The sequence below is a fragment of the Gracilinanus agilis genome, chromosome 3 (assembly GCF_016433145.1).
Source record: "Gracilinanus agilis isolate LMUSP501 chromosome 3, AgileGrace, whole genome shotgun sequence".
NCBI classification, from domain to species: Eukaryota; Metazoa; Chordata; class Mammalia; order Didelphimorphia; family Didelphidae; genus Gracilinanus; species Gracilinanus agilis.
Genome location: NC_058132.1, coordinates 389,763,530 through 389,786,849, shown reverse-complemented (window position 1 = coordinate 389,786,849; position 23,320 = coordinate 389,763,530). Strand labels below are relative to the sequence as shown.

At 35.8% G+C, this 23,320-nt stretch overlaps 1 protein-coding gene across 4 annotated transcripts in view; it reads left to right on the top strand.

The window, feature by feature from the left end:
• Positions 1 to 23,320, top strand: part of DMD (dystrophin) — a 1,921,557-nt gene that overhangs the window by 1,860,588 nt on the left and 37,649 nt on the right. For 3 of the 4 annotated variants that reach the window (XM_044670154.1, XM_044670156.1, XM_044670155.1), the window contains 5 exons: positions 983 to 1,119; positions 1,808 to 1,846; positions 8,388 to 8,453; positions 9,642 to 9,707; positions 15,516 to 15,674. In XM_044670154.1, coding sequence (XP_044526089.1) covers positions 983 to 1,119; positions 1,808 to 1,846; positions 8,388 to 8,453; positions 9,642 to 9,707; positions 15,516 to 15,674 — 467 coding nt within the window. The remainder of the gene's footprint in view (positions 1 to 982; positions 1,120 to 1,807; positions 1,847 to 8,387; positions 8,454 to 9,641; positions 9,708 to 15,515; positions 15,675 to 23,320) is intronic. The other variant, XM_044670158.1, reaches the window with a different exon arrangement.

Here is a 23,320-nt window from a genome sequence, read left to right as displayed (position 1 = left end):
TAAATCGCTGATCTTCTGTAATATGCTAAACGTTAAAGTATTGATTTTGGTTGTTCCTATTCAAAATATTCAGAATTTACTAAACTCCAGAAAGAGATTTTTATTCTTAAGGAATGATATAAGGAATTATGTGATGAAATGCTGTAACAATAATTCCCTTTAAATGAGGAACCATATTTATTTTTATGCACATATTTTATTATTTAAAGAGGTTTAGAATGAATCTTGGTTCTCTTGTCATTAGAAAAGCCCAGAATTCTTTTGATGGAAATAGAATATATTTGGTTTGAAAGATCAGGTCTGATAAAAGCAGAATCTCTGGAATCATTGGAATATTTATTTCAGAGTCTGGATCCAGTAGATGGTCTATTCAGGACACAGGATCTGAGAATGCGTATAGCCTGGAGCAGAAAAGACTTTGGAGGGGCTACAATACTTGTCTTTAGATATGTTGAGGGCTGTCACACAGAAGAAAGATTATACCTCTTCTACTTCATCCCAAGAAGGCAACTTTCAATTGAACATGAGGGGGGAAAAAAAAAGAAAGGTCCAAATAATGAAATGGACTGATCTGTAAGGTAGTGAATTTTTTATCATTAGAGGCTTCAAGCAAAAGCTAGATAATTACTTATTGTGGAGATAATCCTGAGGGAATTAGAACTAAATATCTTCCTATTCAGCTTTGAGATTGTATGAATCATTCTCATCTTATATTTTTCACTTGGCTCATCTTCATGAAAGGAGTTCAAGAAAGATTACAAGGCAGGCATCATAATGCCTCATTATTATTCTTTTGATGAAGACAAAAAGTTCATTAACATTAAGAATTAGAGGAGTATCTTGTGAAATATTTATGCAAACTCTTGGACACTCAGGTCCGTTGACTGCTCCTGGACCTGGAAGCCCTTTTCGTTGGCTGCATAAGGAGAAATTGATGCTTCTTGTTTAGTTAAATCTGATTTTACCCTTATGTTGCTTTTAGACAACTTCAGGGGAAGATGTTCGAGACTTTGCCAAGGTACTAAAAAATAAATTTCGAACAAAAAGGTATTTTGCGAAGCATCCACGAATGGGGTATCTGCCTGTGCAAACTGTCTTAGAGGGGGACAACATGGAAACGTGAGTACCGGTGAAGGCAAACCTGAGCTTTATTTGAAACACACTTGAGCTTACCTCTCTTCACTTCCTAAGTGCTTTCCCATTCCTTTCATCAGATTTATTTTAGCTGGGTGACTCAAGCTGACAACACAATTGCCATTTCTCTTGCTTCTTTAAGCCCATTTTTCCCCATGACCTAATCTCAGTGTACAAGAGAATAATGTATCTGCTTCTGATAATTGCCTTGCAAGGTTTTATAAAAGATGTGGCAATTTGGAAATTAGAAATTTTAATATTTAATGGAGACCTTCCCTTTAAAAAAGATTTTTTTTCTTCCTATCTTTATCTGTTTGCTCTTGTAAATTTCCTGTTGCTGAATTTTATTTTTCCTTTCAAACAAAATATTGGCACATGAAATTTTTGGAAAACAATCAGTAAAGATGTTCATGAATGAAGCCAAAGTGGCTTTTCCCTCCCTTCAACTTTACTTCTATTTTTCTAATAACTCTTTAATGGCAATCATATAGCAGCTTGGTTGATCTTCTTTTCACACCTTTCCACTTTTTTTTTTTTTTTGGCTGCTTCTTTTCATGGTTGTTCATGTTGGTCAGATGGATTTAATTTATTTTTACCTTCTGTAATTATTTGTTTATTTTGCTGCTCAGTTTTTCTGCCTTTCTCTTCACCTCCCCATTTTTTTGTCTTGCAGTCCTGTTACTCTGATCAACTTCTGGCCAGTAGATTCTGCGTGAGTACTTTTGCTAAAGTCTGCTGCTGCTACATCCCCTTGCTTTATTTATTTATTTTTAGACATATATTCATCTCCGTCTTTCATTATGATTAATTTTTTTTAAGTGTGTGAGAGTCCCATCCACAATAATACCGGTGAATCACAAAAGAGTTTTCTAGTCACCAATCTTGTGGAACAGGCAGGCCGAAATCCTGTGTGAAGCACAAAGGATGAGAGTTTAATACAGAGTTATTGAGGCCAGAAGAACCTGCTGATTATAGAATAAGTTTCTTCTGTCATATCATTTGAGTTTGAAGATTATAGAAATTTGGAAAGGATATTAGCTGTATTTCTTAGGTCTACTATTCAGAATCAGCAGGATTTATTTTAGTACTCTAGTTTAATGATATATAGAGGTGATTTAGTTTTGAGTGGTATTTTGGGAATATTAGGTAAAAAATGTTTATATATGTATACCGTTAGAATTCTCAGCTTTGACACATACTTATGTCCCCACCCCCAAAATGAGAGAGAATGTACACCAAGACAATTATCATTATGTGAAATTGTTTAAAGTAATTGAGAAATGCAGTCTTCATTAGGGCTCTCATATTTGTGTTCAACTTATTGAAGTTTGACGCTACAGGCAAGTTAATTTAGCTCTTCAGGTAATGATTGAAACAGAAGAACTCAAACCATAGTTTATTCTTTTATTAGAAAATATTGCTTGGCCTCTATACATATTGTAAAATGCTGATGTTTAAATGGTAACAAAGTAATATTGTGTTTGAAAAAGAGTCTTTTAAATTGAAACAAGTTACATTTCAAGTTGCTTTTTCCTTGAAGGATTTGCTTTAGATAGAAGCACAGAACAATTACCTTTGAAAAGAGAGTCTTCATTTTTATTAGGGTCTTTATGGCTTTTCAAGATAAACATATTTTAAATGAATTTTCTTTTGTTTTGATAATAATAAGCTTCAAATCATCAATTGTGGCTTTATATTAAGTAGATCTTCATTAACCTAAAATAAATGGAAAGTTTACCTGTATCTATGGAAACTATGTTATTCAGCCACTTCATTTCAAGTGGTTCCTCCAGTGTGGGTGAGTGTCCCACAAGGTTCTGTCCTTGGCCATCTTCCTTCTGCTTCTTGGATCTTCTCTTCCTTGTATCATTTATCACCTCTATGCAAATAAATGCCAAATTTTTGTTTCTGCCCTCCTCCCAACCTCATTCCAAGGCTTCTATCCTGTATTCTATCTCTCTCTATCATATCTCATTCACCCTAGGACACAAAACCCTGAAGCTATCTTTGACTCTTCCTTTCCATTATCTCCTAAATCCCATCAATCTCCACCTTCTGACTGTTCTCTCTAGCTATCCTCCTAAGTTTGTCCCCTACTTTTCCCCGCCCAGTGTAGTTTAGATCCTCATTACCTCCTTTGGACACTACTGAAAAAGTTTCTTGATTGGCCTTCCCACCTCTATTTTATCTCTGCTTGAATTCATCCTTTAGTCTACCCCTGGAGTAGTTGCCTAACAGAACATTCTGATTGTGGTATGCCTTCCCTCCTCATTACAAAAGAGGCAAGAAGTAAATAGAGTATATACTCCTTGTTCCTCCACAATTTTGTTCCAGATTACCTTGCTATCCTCAGTAACTATTACTCCCCTCTTCATATACTCTCTTACAAACAAATTGGACTGTTTCCTGATGGAGAGAGTTCTGCCTGGAGGGAACTTGAACACCTCATACCCTCCCCTCGCCCATTCTAGAGGCTGAAGTCTCCTTTCCTCCAAGGCCCAACTCTGGCCCCCTCCCTTCTGAAAATAATCTCCCAAATTTCCCAGAATCTTGCTCAGATTTCACTCTTACCCCCTGCTTTCTTTTTTTTTAATCATAGTTATTTATGTGCACATTACTCCTCCCCTCCCACAATCAGATTATAAGCACCTTGAAAATAGTCTTTGTTAGATGTGACTCTTTACCTCCCCCATCTAGCACAATACTTAAATGTTTGTTGAATTTAATTGAATGATGACCTCCACAAAGTTAGCAATCTGGTCTAATTTCATTTATACAATGAAATTTTCCTCTAGGTCCTCAAATCCAGTTGTTATATTTTCTCTCATATCTGCATTATAACTCTTGTCTAAACTTTATTAGGCCCTGTTAAAAACTAGTTAGAACTAATTCTAACTTACAAAATAACCTAACCCACAATTAAACTCTAAAATACTTTTGAAAAGCATCAGGACATTTTGAAGACAACTATCTCCAACACAGAATAGCTAGTATTCACCTTACTCGGGGGTGGGGGTTGAGGGGTGGGAAGAGCAGAAGAAATAATTATTTCAGTAAAAATATGAGAAATACATATTTCTTATTTTTTAATCAACTCACTACAAAGTAGACTTGGATATCTTTTTACTATGAAAGAAATGAACTTCTTCAGTAAGTAGGGATTTATCTAGTTAATATTAGGAATAACTTCATGACCTCTGAGTATTATAATTCCTTCATAGAGAAAAATTTTTTTAACCTACAAGCTTGTAAGATGTTAGGAATATTCAAAGGTCTTTAAGGTTTAAGAGATAGTTACAGGATCAAATTCATTGCTGTTTGAATTCTAAATGGATTTCAAAGGGCTTTAATTAGCAAATGGTGTTTTATGTCAATTTAAAGATTGTTAAGTCCAGATTTGGAAATCTTATAGAAATTCATGACTAGACTTTTCAGCATTAAGTCTTTAAACCCAATGAAGTTTAATTTTTCAGGATGCTATCTGATGCGGGGCTGCATGTAGAGTGGAAGAAGCATTGTTTCTGGGATCAAATCCCACCTCTGATAATATCCCTGAGCAAATCAGGTAGCAAGGCACAATGAATTTTGTGATCTTGGTGTCTCTTCAGTCAAGATCACTGAATGCAGAAATTTGTTTTTGTTAGTTTTAGACTCTTATTCTTTTGACAAAGCCTAACCTTTAACCCTGTGGCAGAAGCTCATTTTCCTCAGGGCTTCAAAGGTAAATTGTTTCAGCAATGTGGCTATTTCCTAAATGATGTGGATGGCACATCCATTTCCCTTTAATAGCTACTCCCCAAGGGTGGCCATTGCTGAAAACACTGATCACAATGCAGCCATCATTCTGGTGACAAACCCCTCTACTTGGGACAGGCAAGTACAGTCTCCATCATTCTGGTTGAACTGGTTCTTAGATTATTGTGAAGCTAAAACTGACATAAGACTTCCCTGTGTCCTTTCAAAGGACAATTAAACTGTTACAAATCCCATTGAATGTCAGTAGGTGAAAATGTGTTCATTGTAGGTAATAATGAAATAAACTAGGAATCTAGTTTTCTGCAGCAAGTGGGGAAAAGTCCTCTGTTTTACCTTTTCACCTTTTCAGTGAGAAGTGAAATTCCTTTTTTTTTTGGATAGGCATGTGGCTGGGCTGAATAATTTTAGGCTTTTAACAGAATTTCGAATTAACTTTCTCTCCCCTCCTCACCCCCATCCCCTACACACACCCCTCCCCCCCTACACCTAATGCCACTCTCTCTTTTTTTTTTTTTTTTTTTTAGACCCTTAACTTCGGTGTATTGTCTCATAGGTGGAAGAGTGGTAAGGGTGGGCAATGGGGGTCAAGTGACTTGCCCAGGGTCACACAGCTGGGAAGTGGCTGAGGCCAGGTTTGAACCTAGGACCTCCCATCTCTAGGCCTGGCTCTCACTCCACTGAGCTACCCAGCTGCCCCAGTGCCACTCTCTTTTGATCATTTTCTTATTTAGTCTAAGTGCCTGTTTCTTTAGGCTCCTGGTATATAACCTCTTGACTTCTTGTTATTTATAATGTTGTACAAAACTCTGGTGGTCTGGGATACAGGCTATGTAAATCCGTGAGGATGAAATATTATACCATTATCTACTGTGGAAAATACATGTTATAATTGTGGTTTAGATATCCTTGATTTGAAATATGAATTTCATATTTCATAATTTTTCAAAAAATTTCATAATTTTTGGTAAGAATTCTCATGAAAAGGTTTCAGGGTTTTTTATGTCCATCATTTACCAAAATTGTTATTTACTCTCTAAAGTGTATATATCATGAGTAAGATATAAAAATAAACATTGACAACATATTCCAGAAGAAAATGAGATGGACTTGTGGCTTAACCTAGGAAGCAAAATATTAAATTGTCTGTCAAGAGTATGGAGTTAAAAAATACTTTTGGCCTAGGTTTATTTGGAATTCTTCTAGTTCCAAATTGTCCTAAGTAATATTTTCAAGAAATCAACTGACTCATTCATTCCACAAGGATTTTTTAAAATGCCTCCTACCTCATAAGCAATGGGAAGAAGATAATAAGAAAGCAAAAAAGAGTGACTGTCCTTGAGGATCTTGAATCCTCTTGGAGAGTACTAAACTTACACAGGCAAATACATACCAAAGAATTTGAGGAGAGAAAGAGCATCAACACCAGGGTATGACATTTTCTATTGCTGAAACGGGAAGGTTGTCTTTTGAGAAGCCCTTAAATTTCTTTATAGTTAACTCTGTTATGTTTTCCCATTCAAATCTTGGTTATGATGGTTGACCTAGAAGCTGCTATTAGTTTCACAATTAATAGCTTGATCACACAAACACACATTTATAGATTTACAAACAGATAGACCCAGAGAAAAAGAGAGGTGTATGTTTTTTGGTAAAAATCTTATGAAAATATCTCTTCATTCAGGAGGATTCAATTCTCATTCAATTCAGCAAAAATTTCAGCAATTCAGCACTTTCTGAGTATCCTCTAGTGAAAATACATTCATCTCAGAGAAAGACATAAAGCTCAAGACTAGGCTCGTATTTTCAATAACCTTTACTATGTGGGGACTTCAGGCATTTTGTAACCATAATGAAGATAGGGCCTAGACACATGATTGGGGAAACTCCTACAAATATAGTTCATACTTTCTCTGAAAATTAAAGTCTTAGAATTGTCCAGAGCAGTGATGTCAAACTCAAATAGAAACAGATCTCTCTGCATGCCATATATTGACTTAGAAAACCAGAAAATATTATCTTCTGTGTTTTATTATTTTTTAATTATTATATGGTCACCAGTTACATTTTAATTTAATTCAAGCCATACTTGGGAATTTTGCTGGCCACATGAGTTTGATAGCTCTGGCCTAGAAAACTGAAAGGTTATGATTTGCCCAGGTTAACAGAGCTAGTATATGTTAGAGGTAAGATTTGTTTCCTCTTTAACAAACTAAAATATGATGTGCATAAATGATTTATAAATAAAATTCACAAGTATTTCAAGAAGGGAGATCACTTCCACTAGGAAAATCAGGGCAGTCCTTTTTAAGGACATGACATGATCTGGGCTATGAAACAGCATTTCTGCAGATAGAATTAGGAAATACATTCCAGACTTAGTTGATATGAGCAATGGCAGGATTTTTTTTTTCCTGAGATGGATCCTAGAGAAATTCTGGTATGATTCTATGCATATAGGCACAAAGTATCTTTCTCCAGTTTATTCTGAGGACATATGGTATGAGATCTATTTCCTAAGGCTCTTTTTAGGCCTGTGAAATGAAGCTTGGACATTAACTAAATTAGGATACTTTTTAAAAATATGTTGCTGTAGATGTTTTTGATGCAAGAATATGGTCTGCCATGTATAGGGCTCAAAGTTAAGAATTTGCTTTTTACCTGTTTAAAAAAAAAATGTTACCAGCATTTAAAAAAAATGTTTCATCTTCAAGGTTCTCTTTGTGAGTCACACTTGGGAGGTGGAAAGTATGTTGACCTTGCCAAAAATTTAACCTGTAAAGCAAAGAATTATTGTAGATCCAAGAATTCTATGTACATTCCCCTCTTTCTTTCTTAAATACAGACATACCACACACATAGAAAAATTCCTTTGAATTTTAGGTGCCTGGCCATCCCTGATTTTCATAGCATAGTACATAATACAAAGTATAGAGATTTATATGTTCCTTTTCTGCTCTAAAAATTCTATATTCTATGAAATCCTAGCTCAAGATCATATATATTTAAAACCATATAACATCAATAATTTCTAGATTGGCTTTCCTGAAGGCAAAATTTCCTGTCAATAAATGGTTAAGCAAGCAAATAGGAAAGAAGGAAAAAAATGTATGACCCACTTGTACAAACTATTTGTTTTCATCCTTTTGAATTGTATACAGTGCTGAAACTTTGAAGCCATGGGATATGAAAAAGTGGTAGGTAGGGAATATCATTTATCTTAACATTTGCTACAGTAGACATATATCAGAGTAGTTTTGTGTTCTTTCGTGACTTCTGAGGGAAAACAAACAAATGCAAGGTATAAGAAAGAATTCTTTGGAATGTACCTTTAATAAATACTTGGATTTTAGAAACGTGGATGTCTAGCATAAGGGAAAAGTAGGTCATGTAAAGCACCAATTTGAATTAGTAAATTCAAGGCCGTGTTTATAAAAAACTGTGTGTTTTTTGAGCTTGACGGATGGTGTCTGTGACTAATCACATTTTCTGCCTTATAGGCCTGCCTCGTCCCCTCAGCTTTCACATGATGATACTCACTCACGCATTGAACATTATGCTAGCAGGTATGAGACCAGTTGAATGCCAGGAAAATACTTTATTGAAATAACTAATCCAAGGAAACCAGATTAAACACTTTAAATAATTTTTATTTTGTTTCCAGGACTTTTCTGCTAATCAGATTTCCCTTTAACCTGCATGTCCCACCACTGCATGATGTTTGCGGACACAAAAGCCATGAGTACAGAGCAAAGTTGCACAAACATGGGCCTATCAATTTGGATTCTCATTCTATTTTTGCTTATACCAACTATTCTTAAAAACAAAATGGTTAAAGCCTGAAGGCAATCACATCACTAGTTAGCAATCTCCTAAGACTACTGAGACATTAATGGATGCCTCGGCTGTCCCTGTATCACATTTGGGTGACAAAAACATTGGCTTTCCATACAGAATGTTAATTTTTCAATAAGATGCTGAGGAAGATAGGATTGACAGTGGTTCACTTAACCCTTGACCCTTGCTGGCTGTTTTAGCTCATTTTGATATCTATGATCAGACATATTTAATTGGTTAAGAAAACATAATTAGCTAGTTTTTCTCTGAGATGTGCACTGCTCTGGGATGTTAACCTTTCCTCTATTCCCCTCTTGTTAAGGAGCCATTTATTATTTTTTGAGATGGAAGGACTCAATAAAAGGTGAAAATACTTAGGAAAGGAATGACATTTCTCAGGAAGCTAAAGACAGACTGTTGACACTTAAGGTGTCTTTCACTGTAGAGCCAACCTAATGTTTTCTTTAATAAGTATCTAATTGGCCAAAATATTTTAACGTCAAAAGGTCAGCCAGAGACAAAATCTGATTTGTCTCTTAAGAATTAACAAATGTTCCCCAGAAGACTTTCCTCTGCATGGAATATTTGGGGAATTTTTTGTGTGAGAACAAAGGCCTGACTTTTTTTTTCCTCCCTACTTTTACTCTCTGGAAGAGGGAAAACAAAATGGGAGTCCATTTAGAACTCACCATTTGAGCTGGCAGTTTCCCATTAGTTAACTTCTGATACGTGTTCCCTTAAGTGGATCAGTCAGTGTTAAAATCATTTGAAATAATCGTCATATGTACTTTGATAGGGAGGATCATTTCTCATCATTTAATGATTTATCTTTTAAGTTTTCAGCAATATTAGAACAGGTCTTGAATACGTTCTAGTAAGTCATATAAGTTTTAATGAGCTTTTACGTTTTTCATCAGGCTAGCAGAAATGGAAAACAGCAATGGATCTTATCTAAATGATAGCATTTCTCCTAATGAGAGCATGTAAGTATCCTGTCTCTTTTCATGAAATGTTCCTGACAATGAAATTGCTTATGAGAGAGAGAGATACCACAGTTAAAAAAAAAATCAATCAGGAAAGCATGTTCTTGCTTTCTGGGATTTGCATATGAACTTCCCCCCCCCCCCCTTTTTAACCATAACCATCTTTCATGGGACTGGCCCATGTTCTTCCTGCTACCCTCAGTCAAAGTAGACAAACAATGCACATTTTTTAGTAACATTAAATGGTATCCTTTTAAAAGAAGTACATATTTTAAGGGATTCAGCATCAACTTAGAAAATTATTCCTTTATAGCCTTTCTGGCTATAGAAAATAGAAAAGAGCTGTCATCTCTAGAAAACCACCTTATTTCAGCAAACCTTGGAATTTTATCATTACCTAGGTTTTTTTTTGGTGGAACCAAATTGAATATTTTCTTTCAGAGATTCAAGGGTATTCATATAAACACATTTACATGATTCGTTATCAGTCTTAGGAATTGAAGAAAGGGAGAGATATTAAAATAGAAGTTGAAGATTATTTTCCCTGTAAAAGAGAGAAGCTATTGTTAAGTGTCAAGATAGGGAGTATAGGATGGTAAAAGACTTATTATATTGAAGATACTAAAGGGATCAAAAGAGGTACAAAAGAGGAGGTTATAGTAGTGGTCTAAAAAAAGAGTATATTAGAGCTTGGCCTGATGGATAAAATGAAAAAAAAAAAAAAACAGATCAGAGAAATCATTATGCAAAAACAGATTTCAACTGGACTGGAGAAGAAGTAGAATAGAGAATGGTGGCCAGTCAAAATTAACTGAGTTTGGTCAGGTCAGTGATGTAGCACTGGTAGATGCTTTGGAAAAAGACAGACACATTGTGTGTCCACATACATTGTACCTCAACAATGAAGCATCCAGCTCAAGATGACATGTACAAAGAATAATATGTAGGAAAAGTTCAAGAGTTGAAGAGCATTTTTTGATTCATTCATACTCGTTAAAATCCTGAAAATAGTTTAAATCACTTGGTATTGATAGGAGAGTACCAGAAGAACCAAAGATAAAGCCAAATCCATAGCTTTCTCCTTCTTCAATAGACACAGTTCTCAGTCATCCATATGTACATTACCCACTTAAAATTTTTAATCTTGTCTCACTCCCTACCGCTTCAACAAAGTTTATTCTTGGATGCTTCCTCCCACCATGTGGCTCAGGGAATATGAACCAATCTTAATATTATCCTAATCAAAACCTAATTAGGAAGGAAAATCAACTGCCAGGGAATCATTTAATGCATTACAGAGCTAAATTAAAATTACTTTAGCATTATCTGCTGTTTGGGTCATCCATGATGCATTGGGAATACACATACCATTCAAACAAATTCAGGCTATGACTACGTGCTTAGTGTAGATGATTGAGAATTAACTGTGTTTAAAATTTTGTTGGAAATGATTCACTTAGGTGCCTTTGGAACTGGTTGAATTATTTGAACTAAAGACAGTTGGGTAATGAATCAGTGTCAGCCTAAAGGGAGGTCTTTATAGAGTTCTAGTCATTGAGTTGCTCTGTTTAAAATTCTTCTCAATGGTTTAATCCATGACATTGGCAGATGACAAAAGCTAGAGAGAGATATTGAATGTTTAAAATTAAATTTAGAATGATATTACCAGACTGAAACAATGGGCTGAATCTAATAAAATGAAATTTAGTAGAACTAAAATTTTGCACTTGGGTTCAAAAGAACATAAATAAGGTGGAGAAGTTGTCAGTCAATCAAGCCAGTGGCTGGATACTTAGTTCACTTGAATCAACAGTGTGAACAAGTAAATGGCCAAAAGCTAAAGTAAATCCGGTGGGTGGTGGAGGTACTAAGTTTCCAGAATGAGAGACATGAAAAATTCACTTAAGAACACAATATGATTATTATAAAAAGTTGGATGCGCTAAAATTTGAGACCAGTCTTGACAAGCTATACGTCATTTAAAAGTACAAAAATCCCAAGGAAAAATAAATGATGCCATCTAAGGATTTGTTGAAGGATTTAAAGAAATTTAAGTTAGAAGAGATAGGAATTAGGGGAGATGGGTGGATATTTTAATTGTAGCTGTCTTCACCATTCATAATATAGATGAGATTGTACTTGTTCTGTGTTACTTCAGAGCTTAGAAGTAGGACCAATGGAAAGCATAAAGAACAATGTATAAGACAAGTCTTCCTAATAATAAAATCAGCCTCTTAAAGTAACAAGTTTCATGTCACTGAAGATCTACGAGGTTCCTTCCAACTCTTAAGATTCTTTAATATTTCTAGCTCTTTAGAGGGGAAAAAATAATCCAAATTGCTAAACTTTTTAACATTCATTTTAATATTAAGTAGAGATCTTGATAGTAGTGAGGAAACAAGAATCTTGGAATGAGGCTAAAGTCAAACTAGTATAAATTTTATCTATGGTACCTACTTAGGATCATTATTGAATTCCAAAATTTAATGGAGAGAATCATGTTACCTAAGTAATCTATAAGTTATTTTTGCAAAACTTCTTTTTTGTTGTTGTTGTTTAACTTTTTAAAATCACAGGTATCTGACTTAGATACTGGGAAAATAATGTAATGAGATAGAGATCATGACCCATCCACATCCTCTCATCCTGTGAGGTTCTTGTCCGTGTCTCTTGTAAATCTTCCACATGGGGCTACCCACCATCCTGTTGTGGAGTTTCCTCTGGATGAGGACTCTCAAAGGTGGGAACTAGTGTTTAATAAACCGGTAGGGAGGTGTGAAGATGAGTTGAATTCTAGGCTTGCTTGCACCTATTGTCTCTGGTTGGTTTGTCTTCAGTATAGCCACACCTGCCTTACTCTTCTCCTTTCCTTACCCTTCTGCTGGGCAAACTGCCACCCTTAGGAGCCAGGTGCCAGCCACTCAGAGCCTCTACCTGGGCATCCACACAGACATTAGCAGGAAAATTACACCTCCCTTCCCATCCTACCCACTCCTTGCTCCCCAGATCAACTTCTAAGTGCAGCCCTTAGAGGGCAGGGACGCTGACTTCTTCCTTTTTCATTTTAAGTAAGTCACATGGGAGGAATAGACATGAATGGGTGATGAATATCACAGATCTCATTACATTATCTTCCCCCCTCCCCCCAAATCCTCCACTTTGCCAGCCTTCCTTGATATTGTCAAAGATCCCCCTCCCTCTATTTCTGGTCATTCACAGTTCTAGCATTGCTTGTGAGATGGTGGTGTTGGCACGTAGCCCTCATGTCACATAGCTGATAAACTGACAGTCTTCACATCTCCTATGTTCAGGCCCTTACCACCTCTTGCCTGGACAGTCGCAATAACTTTCTCATTGATCTCCCCGTCTCCAGTCTCTCCCCATGCCAGTGCCAACACAGACCCCAAACCGATTTTCCTAAGGAGTTTCATCATGGTCTCTCCTACCCCTGTGCTGAGTGAATTCCATTGGCTCCCATTTGAGCTAGGATTAAATATTATTTCTTTTTTTTTTAAAAATTCACATTTTGTGCAAGTTTTATATATTAGTTATTTGTGTGGTAGATCATATATATATGTATATAATTTATAAATTAAATAAAGGTAGATGCTTGGAATTTATTTTTATTTTTTATTTTCTGAATAGATGCATAATCAAGAAAGTTTGGAGATCACTGTTCTAAATCTCTTGACATTATGTTGATGTTAATCCCCTTCCTCTTTATGCCATTGTAAATCATATATATGTGTGTATGTATATATATAATTTATAAATAAAGGTATATGCTCAGAATTTATTTTTATTTTCTAAATGGATGCATGATCAAGGAAGTTTGGAGATCACTATTTTAGGTCTCTTGACATTATGTGGATGTTATTCCCCTTCCTCTATGCCATTTTAGATCGCACACGCACATACATACACACATATATAATTTATAATCAAATAAGGGTATGTTTTCAGAACTTATTTTTATTTTTTATTTTCTGAACAAATGCATAATCAAGGAAGTTTGAAGATCACTGTTCTAAATCTCTTGGCATTATGTGGATGTTAATCCCCCCTTTTTTTATGCCATTTTTGATTCTTCATTGGTGATTTGATAGTCTTTTTACACCCACAGTGCACCTCTTCATTGCCCTTTGAGTGACCCACAGTTTTAATTCACTGGTTAACTAAATGCTTCATAACTACACGACAGCATCAGAAGAATATTGGTTTTAAATATAAGACCCTTTGTTACAGGGAAGAGCTCAGGGTCACTAAAATCACTACATACTTTCCCAAAAGTATTTAGGAAATTATGCAGCAAATATAATTTTAAAAACATTCTTAGGCTTTGTCTAAACATGTAAACCAATTTTAATTAGATGAAGGAAGATGAATTCAATGGCCAGTGACACCAAGTAACTTCTTTTTAGCAGCCTTTTTATTTTGCAAATGACTATCTTGGAAAATATTATGAATATTAACCAATTCGCTAAATTCTAGACTTCTTTCCATAACATGTTAATGCAACCTTATCATTTTACATTTTTTCTTCCTTTATTCTGGAAAGAATGTTTAGCTCTCCCCATAATATCACTTGAATCTTTCTTCAAATGAGAAAAAGAATGAAAATTGATAAGGAAAAGTGTTTAAAACCTTAAGTTAGAGGGAAAATATTTACATCTAGCCTGAAACAGCAGGTCTCTGCCTCTTAGTAAGATGGAATGAAGTAGATCCAGTATCTATTTATTAAATTATTTCTGTCAGTATACTAAATAATGTCTAGTTCCTAGAAGTAAGTCAACACTTAAAGACCTACTTAAAAGATTAAAATGTATAAACTGTTTTGAAATCTGTTGCTGAATCTTTATATCCAATCAGCTAGGTTTTTTTAAATCCCATCCATTTACTTTCACATCACACAGCAAATAGATAAATTTACATAGATAGAATAAATTTACATTGGGGCACATCCTGGCTTATGTAGTTTTTAAATGGGAAAAAAAAGATCCTTGCATGAGCAGTGGTTTATTTTAACTCAAAAAAGATTAAAGTGACTTTCACTGTTCACTTAGAAATTAGACACATTATATATATGGTATAGTAGATTTAAGAAAACTTGTTCAAATAGCCAGTATAAGAATTTGTTTTGTTTGACTATGCATATTTGTTCCAAGAGTTTTCTTAAATATTTATTAAAAGAAATAGAAGTTAATTTAAAAAATATACCTATCTAGGTTCAAGTTCCTCTTCTGATATATTATGAGTGTGTAACTAATAGGGTAAATTACTTAAGATACTTCTGAAAATCAAAGTTGTCAAACATTGGTAGAAGGAATTTACTTAGTAGGAGAGCCCTATATTGCAAATCCAAAAAAAAAACAGGCAAACCCAGGACAGATATACTCAGATTAATTTGGCCTTCCTTGACATGTCCTGAAGTAGAAACTGTCATATTTTGGGAGTTATCATCACTTTTAGTTAGTCCTCTTATACAAAATTATAGTAATAGCATTAGCCAGCTCTAAGTTCTGAGTTCCAGTGCCATGCCATGGATCTTTATCAAAAGGCTTATCCCCATCACTAAATGTTTACATGATTTAGTCACCAAATAAATCATCAGGGGCCTGAATTGATTTGAAATTTCCTTTAAAGCAGAAGCAAAGGTCCAGTTAATTCTTTAAAAGTAATATTCATCTCTTCATTGCACACATAGAAACCAAGTCATTACCCCATGCCTTCTTCACAAGTGTTAGTGGTTTGCTATCAGGGCAAAAAAACGGGAAAAAAAAAAAAGACTTTTTCAATTATATTTTCCAGAGATGATGAACATTTGTTAATCCAGCATTACTGCCAAAGTTTGAACCAGGAGTCCCCCCTGAGCCAGCCTCGTAGTCCTGCCCAGATCTTGATTTCCTTAGAAAGTGAGGAAAGAGGGGAGCTAGAGAGAATTCTAGCAGATCTTGAGGAAGAAAACAGGTGAGTTCTCTCTCTAGTCTTACTTTGACATAAATACATGTGTGTGTGTATATATATATATATATGTATATATATATATATACACAAATATATATTTATTTGTAAATATATATAAAGTCAGAAATTAGAATGGGAAATCCACAAGCCAAATTGTTTTATTTTGATTTGGTTTTACTCTGTTTACCTCTATATTTATAGTTTCCTTTCTCTTCTTGCATTTTGAGAAAGTAAGTATATGCTATGGTAGCTTTGCTAGATAGTCATGTTAAAGTTAACAAAGAGACTATTTGAGACGAATCATGGGATTTTATATACTTTGACTTGATAGCAATTAAGGATAATGTGAAAATTGGGTAGCTTAATGCTTAATGTTTTGGCTATGCATTTTGTAAAAAATTTTTCACTAATGATCTGTAAATTCTAATATTCTTGGGATAGTGAATAGAAAGGATTGTATTCTGGGCTATCTTATTTAATTTTGCTTTTCATTGTTAAGTGCATAAATCATACTTGGTAAGTTAGCTGATTGGTTGAGGTGTTGGGGGAGGGTTTTTTGGTCCACTCTTAAATGTTTTCAGTAAAACAGAAAATTATTAAAGAGCTAAAAGAATTAAAATCAAAACTAATGTAGAAGAGTAAAAAGTTGGCATACAGTTATAACTAGGAAATGTGCTAGTCTAATGAAATTGATACAGCATGTATTCTGTTTAGGAAAATGTCACTAATAAGCAAACTCATTTACATATACTCATTTCTAACCTCAATCACCGTCATTAAAAATATCTTCCTAGGGAACTCTTTACAAATGATATTCTCAAAATTATTACTTACTATATTTTTTTCTCCATTTTCTCTGCTGCCTTTTTAAAATTTAAAATTAAATAAGTTGTATCTTATTCTTGTTTTCTCTTTTGTTTTTTTAATTTCCAAATATATTCTTCCCTTCTCCCTACCAAAGAACCATCATTTCTAACAGATTTTTCCTCTTTTTAATGATGACAGTTCAACAAATTTAGTCATTTTATTGACTGTCTGACAGTGTGTGTAATATACTACCATAGTTCCCCACTTTTGCATTGAAGGGATGAGACACCGAGACATATTATTCCAGGAAATTCATTTGCCTTCAAAGTGACCCCCAACACAGCTGAAAAACAGCTCTACTAGAGATGTTATTAGAATGAAAAGGCAAGATGTCTTTATTCACATTTATGAAAAATGAGTAATAGCATTCAAAGGTTTTTATTTTTAGGATTGTAATCACAACTGTATTTCTAGTAGTCTTTGTTTTCTTTGTCAGCCTTCTTGGTAAAAGACATCTTTTATGAAAATTTGCTTTAGCTGAAAAAATAATCACCCATAGGGACATGTTTATGCCAAAGATTTTGCTCTAGAGCAAGGAAACTTAATTGTTTTTATGTCATGGATCTTTTCCCTGAGTGAAATTTTTAAAGGAATAAATTAAAATTCAGAGGACTACAAAGGTTATATTGAAATACAGTTAATAATTTTTTTAAAAGTCCCAGACCCCAAAGTTAAGAACCCCTGCTAGAGGCCAGCCTAAGTTTAAAATCAGATATAAAAATGTGATTGTATCATAACCTTGGAATGCTTTAAAAAACCCATGATTTTGCCTGGGATGGATAGACTCCTCACCAACACAGATCGCTACCCTTCTCCATCTTAATAGACAGTCTTCTTCAGCTGTTTGTTATGGCCACAAAAAAATCATACCCTTATAGTCAGCCTTATGATCATATGCTTTTATGAGCTTAGCTTGGCTAGTCCTTAGGCAGTGGACACAAAGTTTGCTACTGGTCCAATACTTGATATTTTAACATGGATCTTTCTGCCAGACCTCACCCTAAGGATGCCTCCATGCCATGATAAGGCTTCAAAATAGGACTTCAGTAACCCAGGAATAGACATTTTCACAGGTCACCCTGTGGGTTTATTTATTTATTATTTATTTTTTTTTTTTGCCCTTGTACTTCGGTGTATTGTCTCATAGGTGGAAGATTGGTAAGGGTGTGCAATGGGGGTCAAGTGACCTGCCCAGGGTCACACAGCTGGGAAGTGGCTGAGGCCGGGTTTGAACCTAGGACCTCCCGTCTCTAGGCCTGACTCTCACTCCACTGAGCTACCCAGCTGCCCCTGGGTTATTTATTTTTATTGAAAGTAAAGCTCCTTTTACTAAAATAAGGGAAAAGAGATATTATTCTCTCACATTCAGAACATGTAGAATTGAAAATTTAGTGAGAAATGGACTCTGTATGGTAGAAGAAATTTGGCAGTAGTTTAAAATTAAGGGGAGAAATGCCACATGAAAATGAACCTAGATTGGGTAAAAGTCAACAAGCAATTGAGATCTAAACAATATTTTATATCAGACGACATTAGATTTTTAAGAAGTCTGGCAAGAGCACTAGAGGTCATGGGCTCAGATACTAGAACTCCAACTTACTTGTCTGTTTGGCTTTAGGCAAGTCACCCTCCCAGCCCCTCATTTCTTGATCTCTAAAAATGACCTTATTGATCAAGGAGCTAGGGAGTAGGAAAAGGCCAAGGGTTAGTCAACAAGAACAAAAATGAGGAAAGCAAGGTCTTTGGTGGCCTAAAGGCCTTTCCAGTTCTAAGTCTTTGAATCTCTTATCTTTAATCTTAAATTTCTCTTTAATCCATTTCCATGTAATTTCTTTTTTTGAATCCTTACTTCGCATTTAAGAATTGACACTGAGTATTGGTTCCAAGAGAAGAGTGGTAAGGGCTAAGCAATTGGGGTTAAGTGATTTGCCCAGTCACACAGGTAAGAGGTTGTCTGAACTTTGGTTTGAACTTAGATTTGAACCCAGGAACTCCCGTTTCTGTCCACTGAAACACCAGTTGTCCCTCAATCAGATTTTTTAAGCCAGTCTTTGTGCCTTGGCAACTCAGAAATATATGTTTGAGGATAAAGAGACCAAAGACAATTTGTGCAAGAATTATTTACCCAGGCCTCTTCAGTAAGAATTTACATTTGCATAGCACTTTCAGGTTTACCAGGCACTTTCTTCAAAACAACCCTGTAAACTAGATAGTAAAGGAGTTACTATATGTCCACTTTCTGGATGAAAAATCAGCCTTAGAGAGCTTAAATAACTTGCCAAATATCACTCAAGTAAGCAGCAATGACAAGACTTAATGGCCCATCCTCTGACTTTACATGTAAAGAATTTTCTACCATACCCCAGTTACCAGTGGTCAACAGAGAGGGACTAATAGAGAAAAAAATCTGCCTTTGTTTCTCCCAAGTGATATAGACTTTTGCTTGATTAAAACAAATGAGTCTACCTTTTGCACCACAGTTTTCTCAGTAATGTCTAATTTTATAGAAGAAAGTCTCTAACTTTGGACTTGGGTCAAGTTCTGAGCTCCAGAGCTTGAAGACTAGGGGGACCTTAATCAAGTATGTCTTTCTGCTAGCCTCTTCCTCATTCTGAAAATACAAAGACCAAACTCCTCTCACTTTATAGCGCTCAGGAGTTTATGGATAGTCTGTAGCAGACAAAGGCTATTGAGAATGCATATCCCTAACAGTACCTCTGCCAGTCCCACTGGATCTTGATCTGGACTCCCCTTGCTAGAGGCAAAGCTGTGTATCCTGCCCAAAGCCTGTAAACTCATAGACAAAGGGAACTTAATCCTTTTACAAATGTACCCACCCAAGGTAAGCAGACTTGAGTCACCCTCCGATATTACCAGGCATAAGCAGACCAGAGAAAGGTAAATACGTGGGCTGTGGTAGGATTCCTTTGGGGGGGAGCAAAGGCAAAACTTTATAGACTCAGACATTCTATCCTTTTCTGCTAGTGAACTGCACAGGCAAAGGGCCCAATCTCATCAGATTTTGACATTTACTTAAATTCTCCGAGCCTCCTTTTCTCATCTGTTAAAAGAAGGTAATACTTATATTGCCTGCACAACAGGAGGCAGTGCTTAGGGGGGTAAATCCCCTCTGACTTACTCTCTTCAAGCCAGGCCAGCTTCATCTCTCCCTTCCGGGTTCAAGGGGAATCCCTAGAGCTTCTCGGTGCCTTTTCTCTAATGCTGTCAGCTCAAGGCCTGTAGGTTATGTTTCCTTGCTGTTAGCTAACAGTGACTAACACTAGCACTTTGGTTCCACTGAACCACTTTGTAACAATTAACAAAAGGATATTTACTTCAAAGATGGAGCCAAGAATAAATATTCTTTTCCTTTGAATTCCTCAGGGCTATATTCTTTCCTACTCTACCTTGGTCTCTAGGCTCAAATTTAGCATAGTTTCTCCTCTCTAGCATCAGTCTCATCAAAATTCACATTCAAATGAATGATTCAGGTGAATCCTTGAAAGTTCCTTCTTGCTCCTTAGGACATTGCTGCAGGCTAAGCTGGCTTGTAAAACATAAAACTTGGGAATGCCATAATAGCCTTGCTTGCTCTTCTGACCATTCAAAACTCACAGGATCAGAGCCTTTAACCCTTCCCCCCAGACCGAATAAATGCAGAGGCCAGAGACTGAGATTCATTTCATCAGTTTCATTGAGGAAAGGCTAGGGTCCTAAGTCATATAAAAAATCTGAGCAGCCAAAAAGAATGATCTAGTGGGGAGAAAAATTAGCTAAGGAGAAAATAAGGCCCTTTTGAAAGTATCCCCAAGCTGTTAAATGGTTTGTTAGCATCTTTAATAGGAGGTAGACCATGGTGTATAAAGGAGGCTAAATTCATTTTAATAACTTTTAGAGCTAGTTAGACACTATTACCAGTTTAGTAACTGGTACACACTATTAGCTATGATGATGTTTTTGGGGGTATTTAACAGATTTCAGTTATCCATTCTGACCTAGTCTTCCATTACCCAAAGATTGAGAATCCATAGAACAAATAAATATTGGGAACATTGCTAGACTCTTATCTGCAATCTTTTCTGCTCTTTTTAGGGAATGACAGGCCTTTTTTTCTCTTTGGGGTATAGAAGTTTTACTATGTTTTTTTATTGCTGTTGTTTTGTTTTTGTTTTTGTTTTAAATCTAAAGTGACTTGTATCCTTGACTTTTTTTTTATGTTTTTTTTTTTAAACCCTTAACTTCTGTGTATTGACTTATAGGCGGAAGATTGGTAAGGGTAGGCAATGGGGGTCAAGTGACTTGCCCAGGGTCACACAGCTGGGAAGTGTCTGAGGCCAGATTTGAACCTAGGACCTCCCGTCTCTAGGCCTGGCTCTCAATCCACTGAGCTACCCAGCTGCCCCTATATCCTTGACTTTTTATTCATATCTCCTAAAAGAAAAGTCAGGAGACTAAAGAAATGGATCTGGACAGTGATATCATAACCTCCATATGAAACTTTTTTTCCTTTGTCCATGAAAGGGATGGGGAATCCAAATCTAGATTCACTTGAATACTGGGAAGTTTTAAGCTAAGATTTATTTTTCCAGGCTTAATTCAGTAATAGGATCATCTGTGGATTTCTGATACTTACTTAAAGACCTGGTTGTTCTTCGCTGACCAAGCATTATATTCTGTTGCTTGCATTCCTGGATTAAATTTGCTAGAAATTGTTAGAATGTTGCTTCATCTGGTAAATAATCGTGAGGTTAGATCAGTCAAGTAGAAGCTGCCAATTCCCATAGCTTTGGGGTGCCAGTAATGTATGCACAGTGAGTACTTTAGGCTTTTGTGTGAGGCTAGGGTTCGTGAGAATTCCAAGTACATTTCCCATTGGTAATGATCTTGTTTAATGGCTTATTCTACTAAATCTTGGCTGTCTCTGTCCATCACACTCCCCACCCACACATACTCTGTTCCCCATTTTCTTTCCCTGGCTATTTGAGAAATTTTAGAATTTATTGTCGACTCTAAACTCCTTTGTAATATTTGTTTAAAATTGTAAATTAGCCCAGAGAACAATTCATTTTGCTATTTGGCTTTCAGACTTTGTCCACTTCATACCTTGAACTGTTAAATAATTAACCAGCACAGGCTTTTAAAAGCAGCCTCTTTAGTGAAAATTGAAACCCCTTGAGTTCTTAACTTTAGACACCAGCTATTTAGTTTCTGAATATAATCATAAGGTTTCTGATTCTCACCATTTGAAAGTAAAAGAGCCTGGGGAAGGCAAAGTGTATAAGTACACACACACACACACACACACACACACACACACACACACACACACACACACAGAGCCTCTTTCTGAATTGTAAAATTCTCTGCAAAGAAATATAAAAGAACATTCTTCTGGTCAAAGTCTGAAAGAGAGAGGGAAACAGAGATGGAGAGAGAGAGAGACAGAAAGAGAGATGGGGGCAGAGAGAGAGAAAGAGAGAGAGAAAGAGAATTAGTTTTGCCTAAATAACAAAGAGGAGGTATAAGTAGTTTGTCATCTTGGTATCATGGGATTTGGGCCTCATCTCTGGTCATCCAGTCCTTATAATGTTTAATCAAACAAAGTAATGTAAGTGAAGCATTTTGCAAAAATTAAAATGCTGTGTAAATGTCAACTTATTATCATCGGTCTCTATGACGGAGATTATTGAGAAAGCATTTTGTAGTTGAGAATGTCTTGGAGATAAAGGACTTGGTATAACTTTTGTTTCTGACACGACCAAAATATTATTTTTCTTTCTGAACCTTAGTTTCCACATTTGTAAAATGGGAGGTAATACCGCCTGCTTTGATAGATCATATTTCAGTTCTGAGGAAATAATAATCTTAGCTAATTCTTATAAAACACTTTAAAATTTGCCAAGTATTTTAAATATATCATTTGAGCCTCACAGCAATCCTGAGTTAATTATTATGGGTAATATTATTCTGGTTTTCAAATGGGGAAACATTTGTTTCAGTTCATATAGACTATGTGACTTGCTAAGGGACTCGGAGCAAGAGGTAGAGCAGCAAGATGTCACAAAGGATAGAATGCTGACCCTCAAGTCAAGAACCTAAGTTCAGATCTGGCCTTAGACACTTAGTAGCTGTATGACCTTGGGCAAGTCAGTGAGTTTGCTTTGTTTTCCTTATCTGTCAAATGAGTTAGAGAAAGAAATGGCAAACCACTTCAGTATCTTTGCCAAGAAAACTCCAAAAAAATGAATTGGACAGGCCAGAAAAATGACAAAACAACAAACTACCTGACTCCCTCACCAGCACTGTATTCTGCAGAGACACCTGGGTGAATAGTCAAATCAACAAGAATTTATAAAGCTCCTATTATATGCTAAGCTCTGAGGATATGAAGAGAGGCACAAACAAACAAACAAAAACACAACAGTCCTTGCCTTCAAGGAACTCAGGGAAGGGACGCATCATACATAGAGAAGACAAGATAAAAACAACTATGTATAAAAAAATCTATAAACAGGATAACCCAAAGATAACCCAAAGAAACAGGATGGTAACATTAAGTAGGACCAAGAAAGGCTTCTTGCAGAAAATAGAACTTTAATTGAAAGAAGCTAGGGAAGACAGGAGGCAGAAATGAGGATGGAAAGAGTTCAAAGCCTGGAAGACAGTCAATGAAAATGTCTAAAAGTAGGTGATGAAGTGCCTTGTTTGTGAGGAACAGTAAGAGACTGGATGGCTGAATGCATAGGTCTATGGTGTAAGAAGACTGGAAAGGCAGGAAAGAG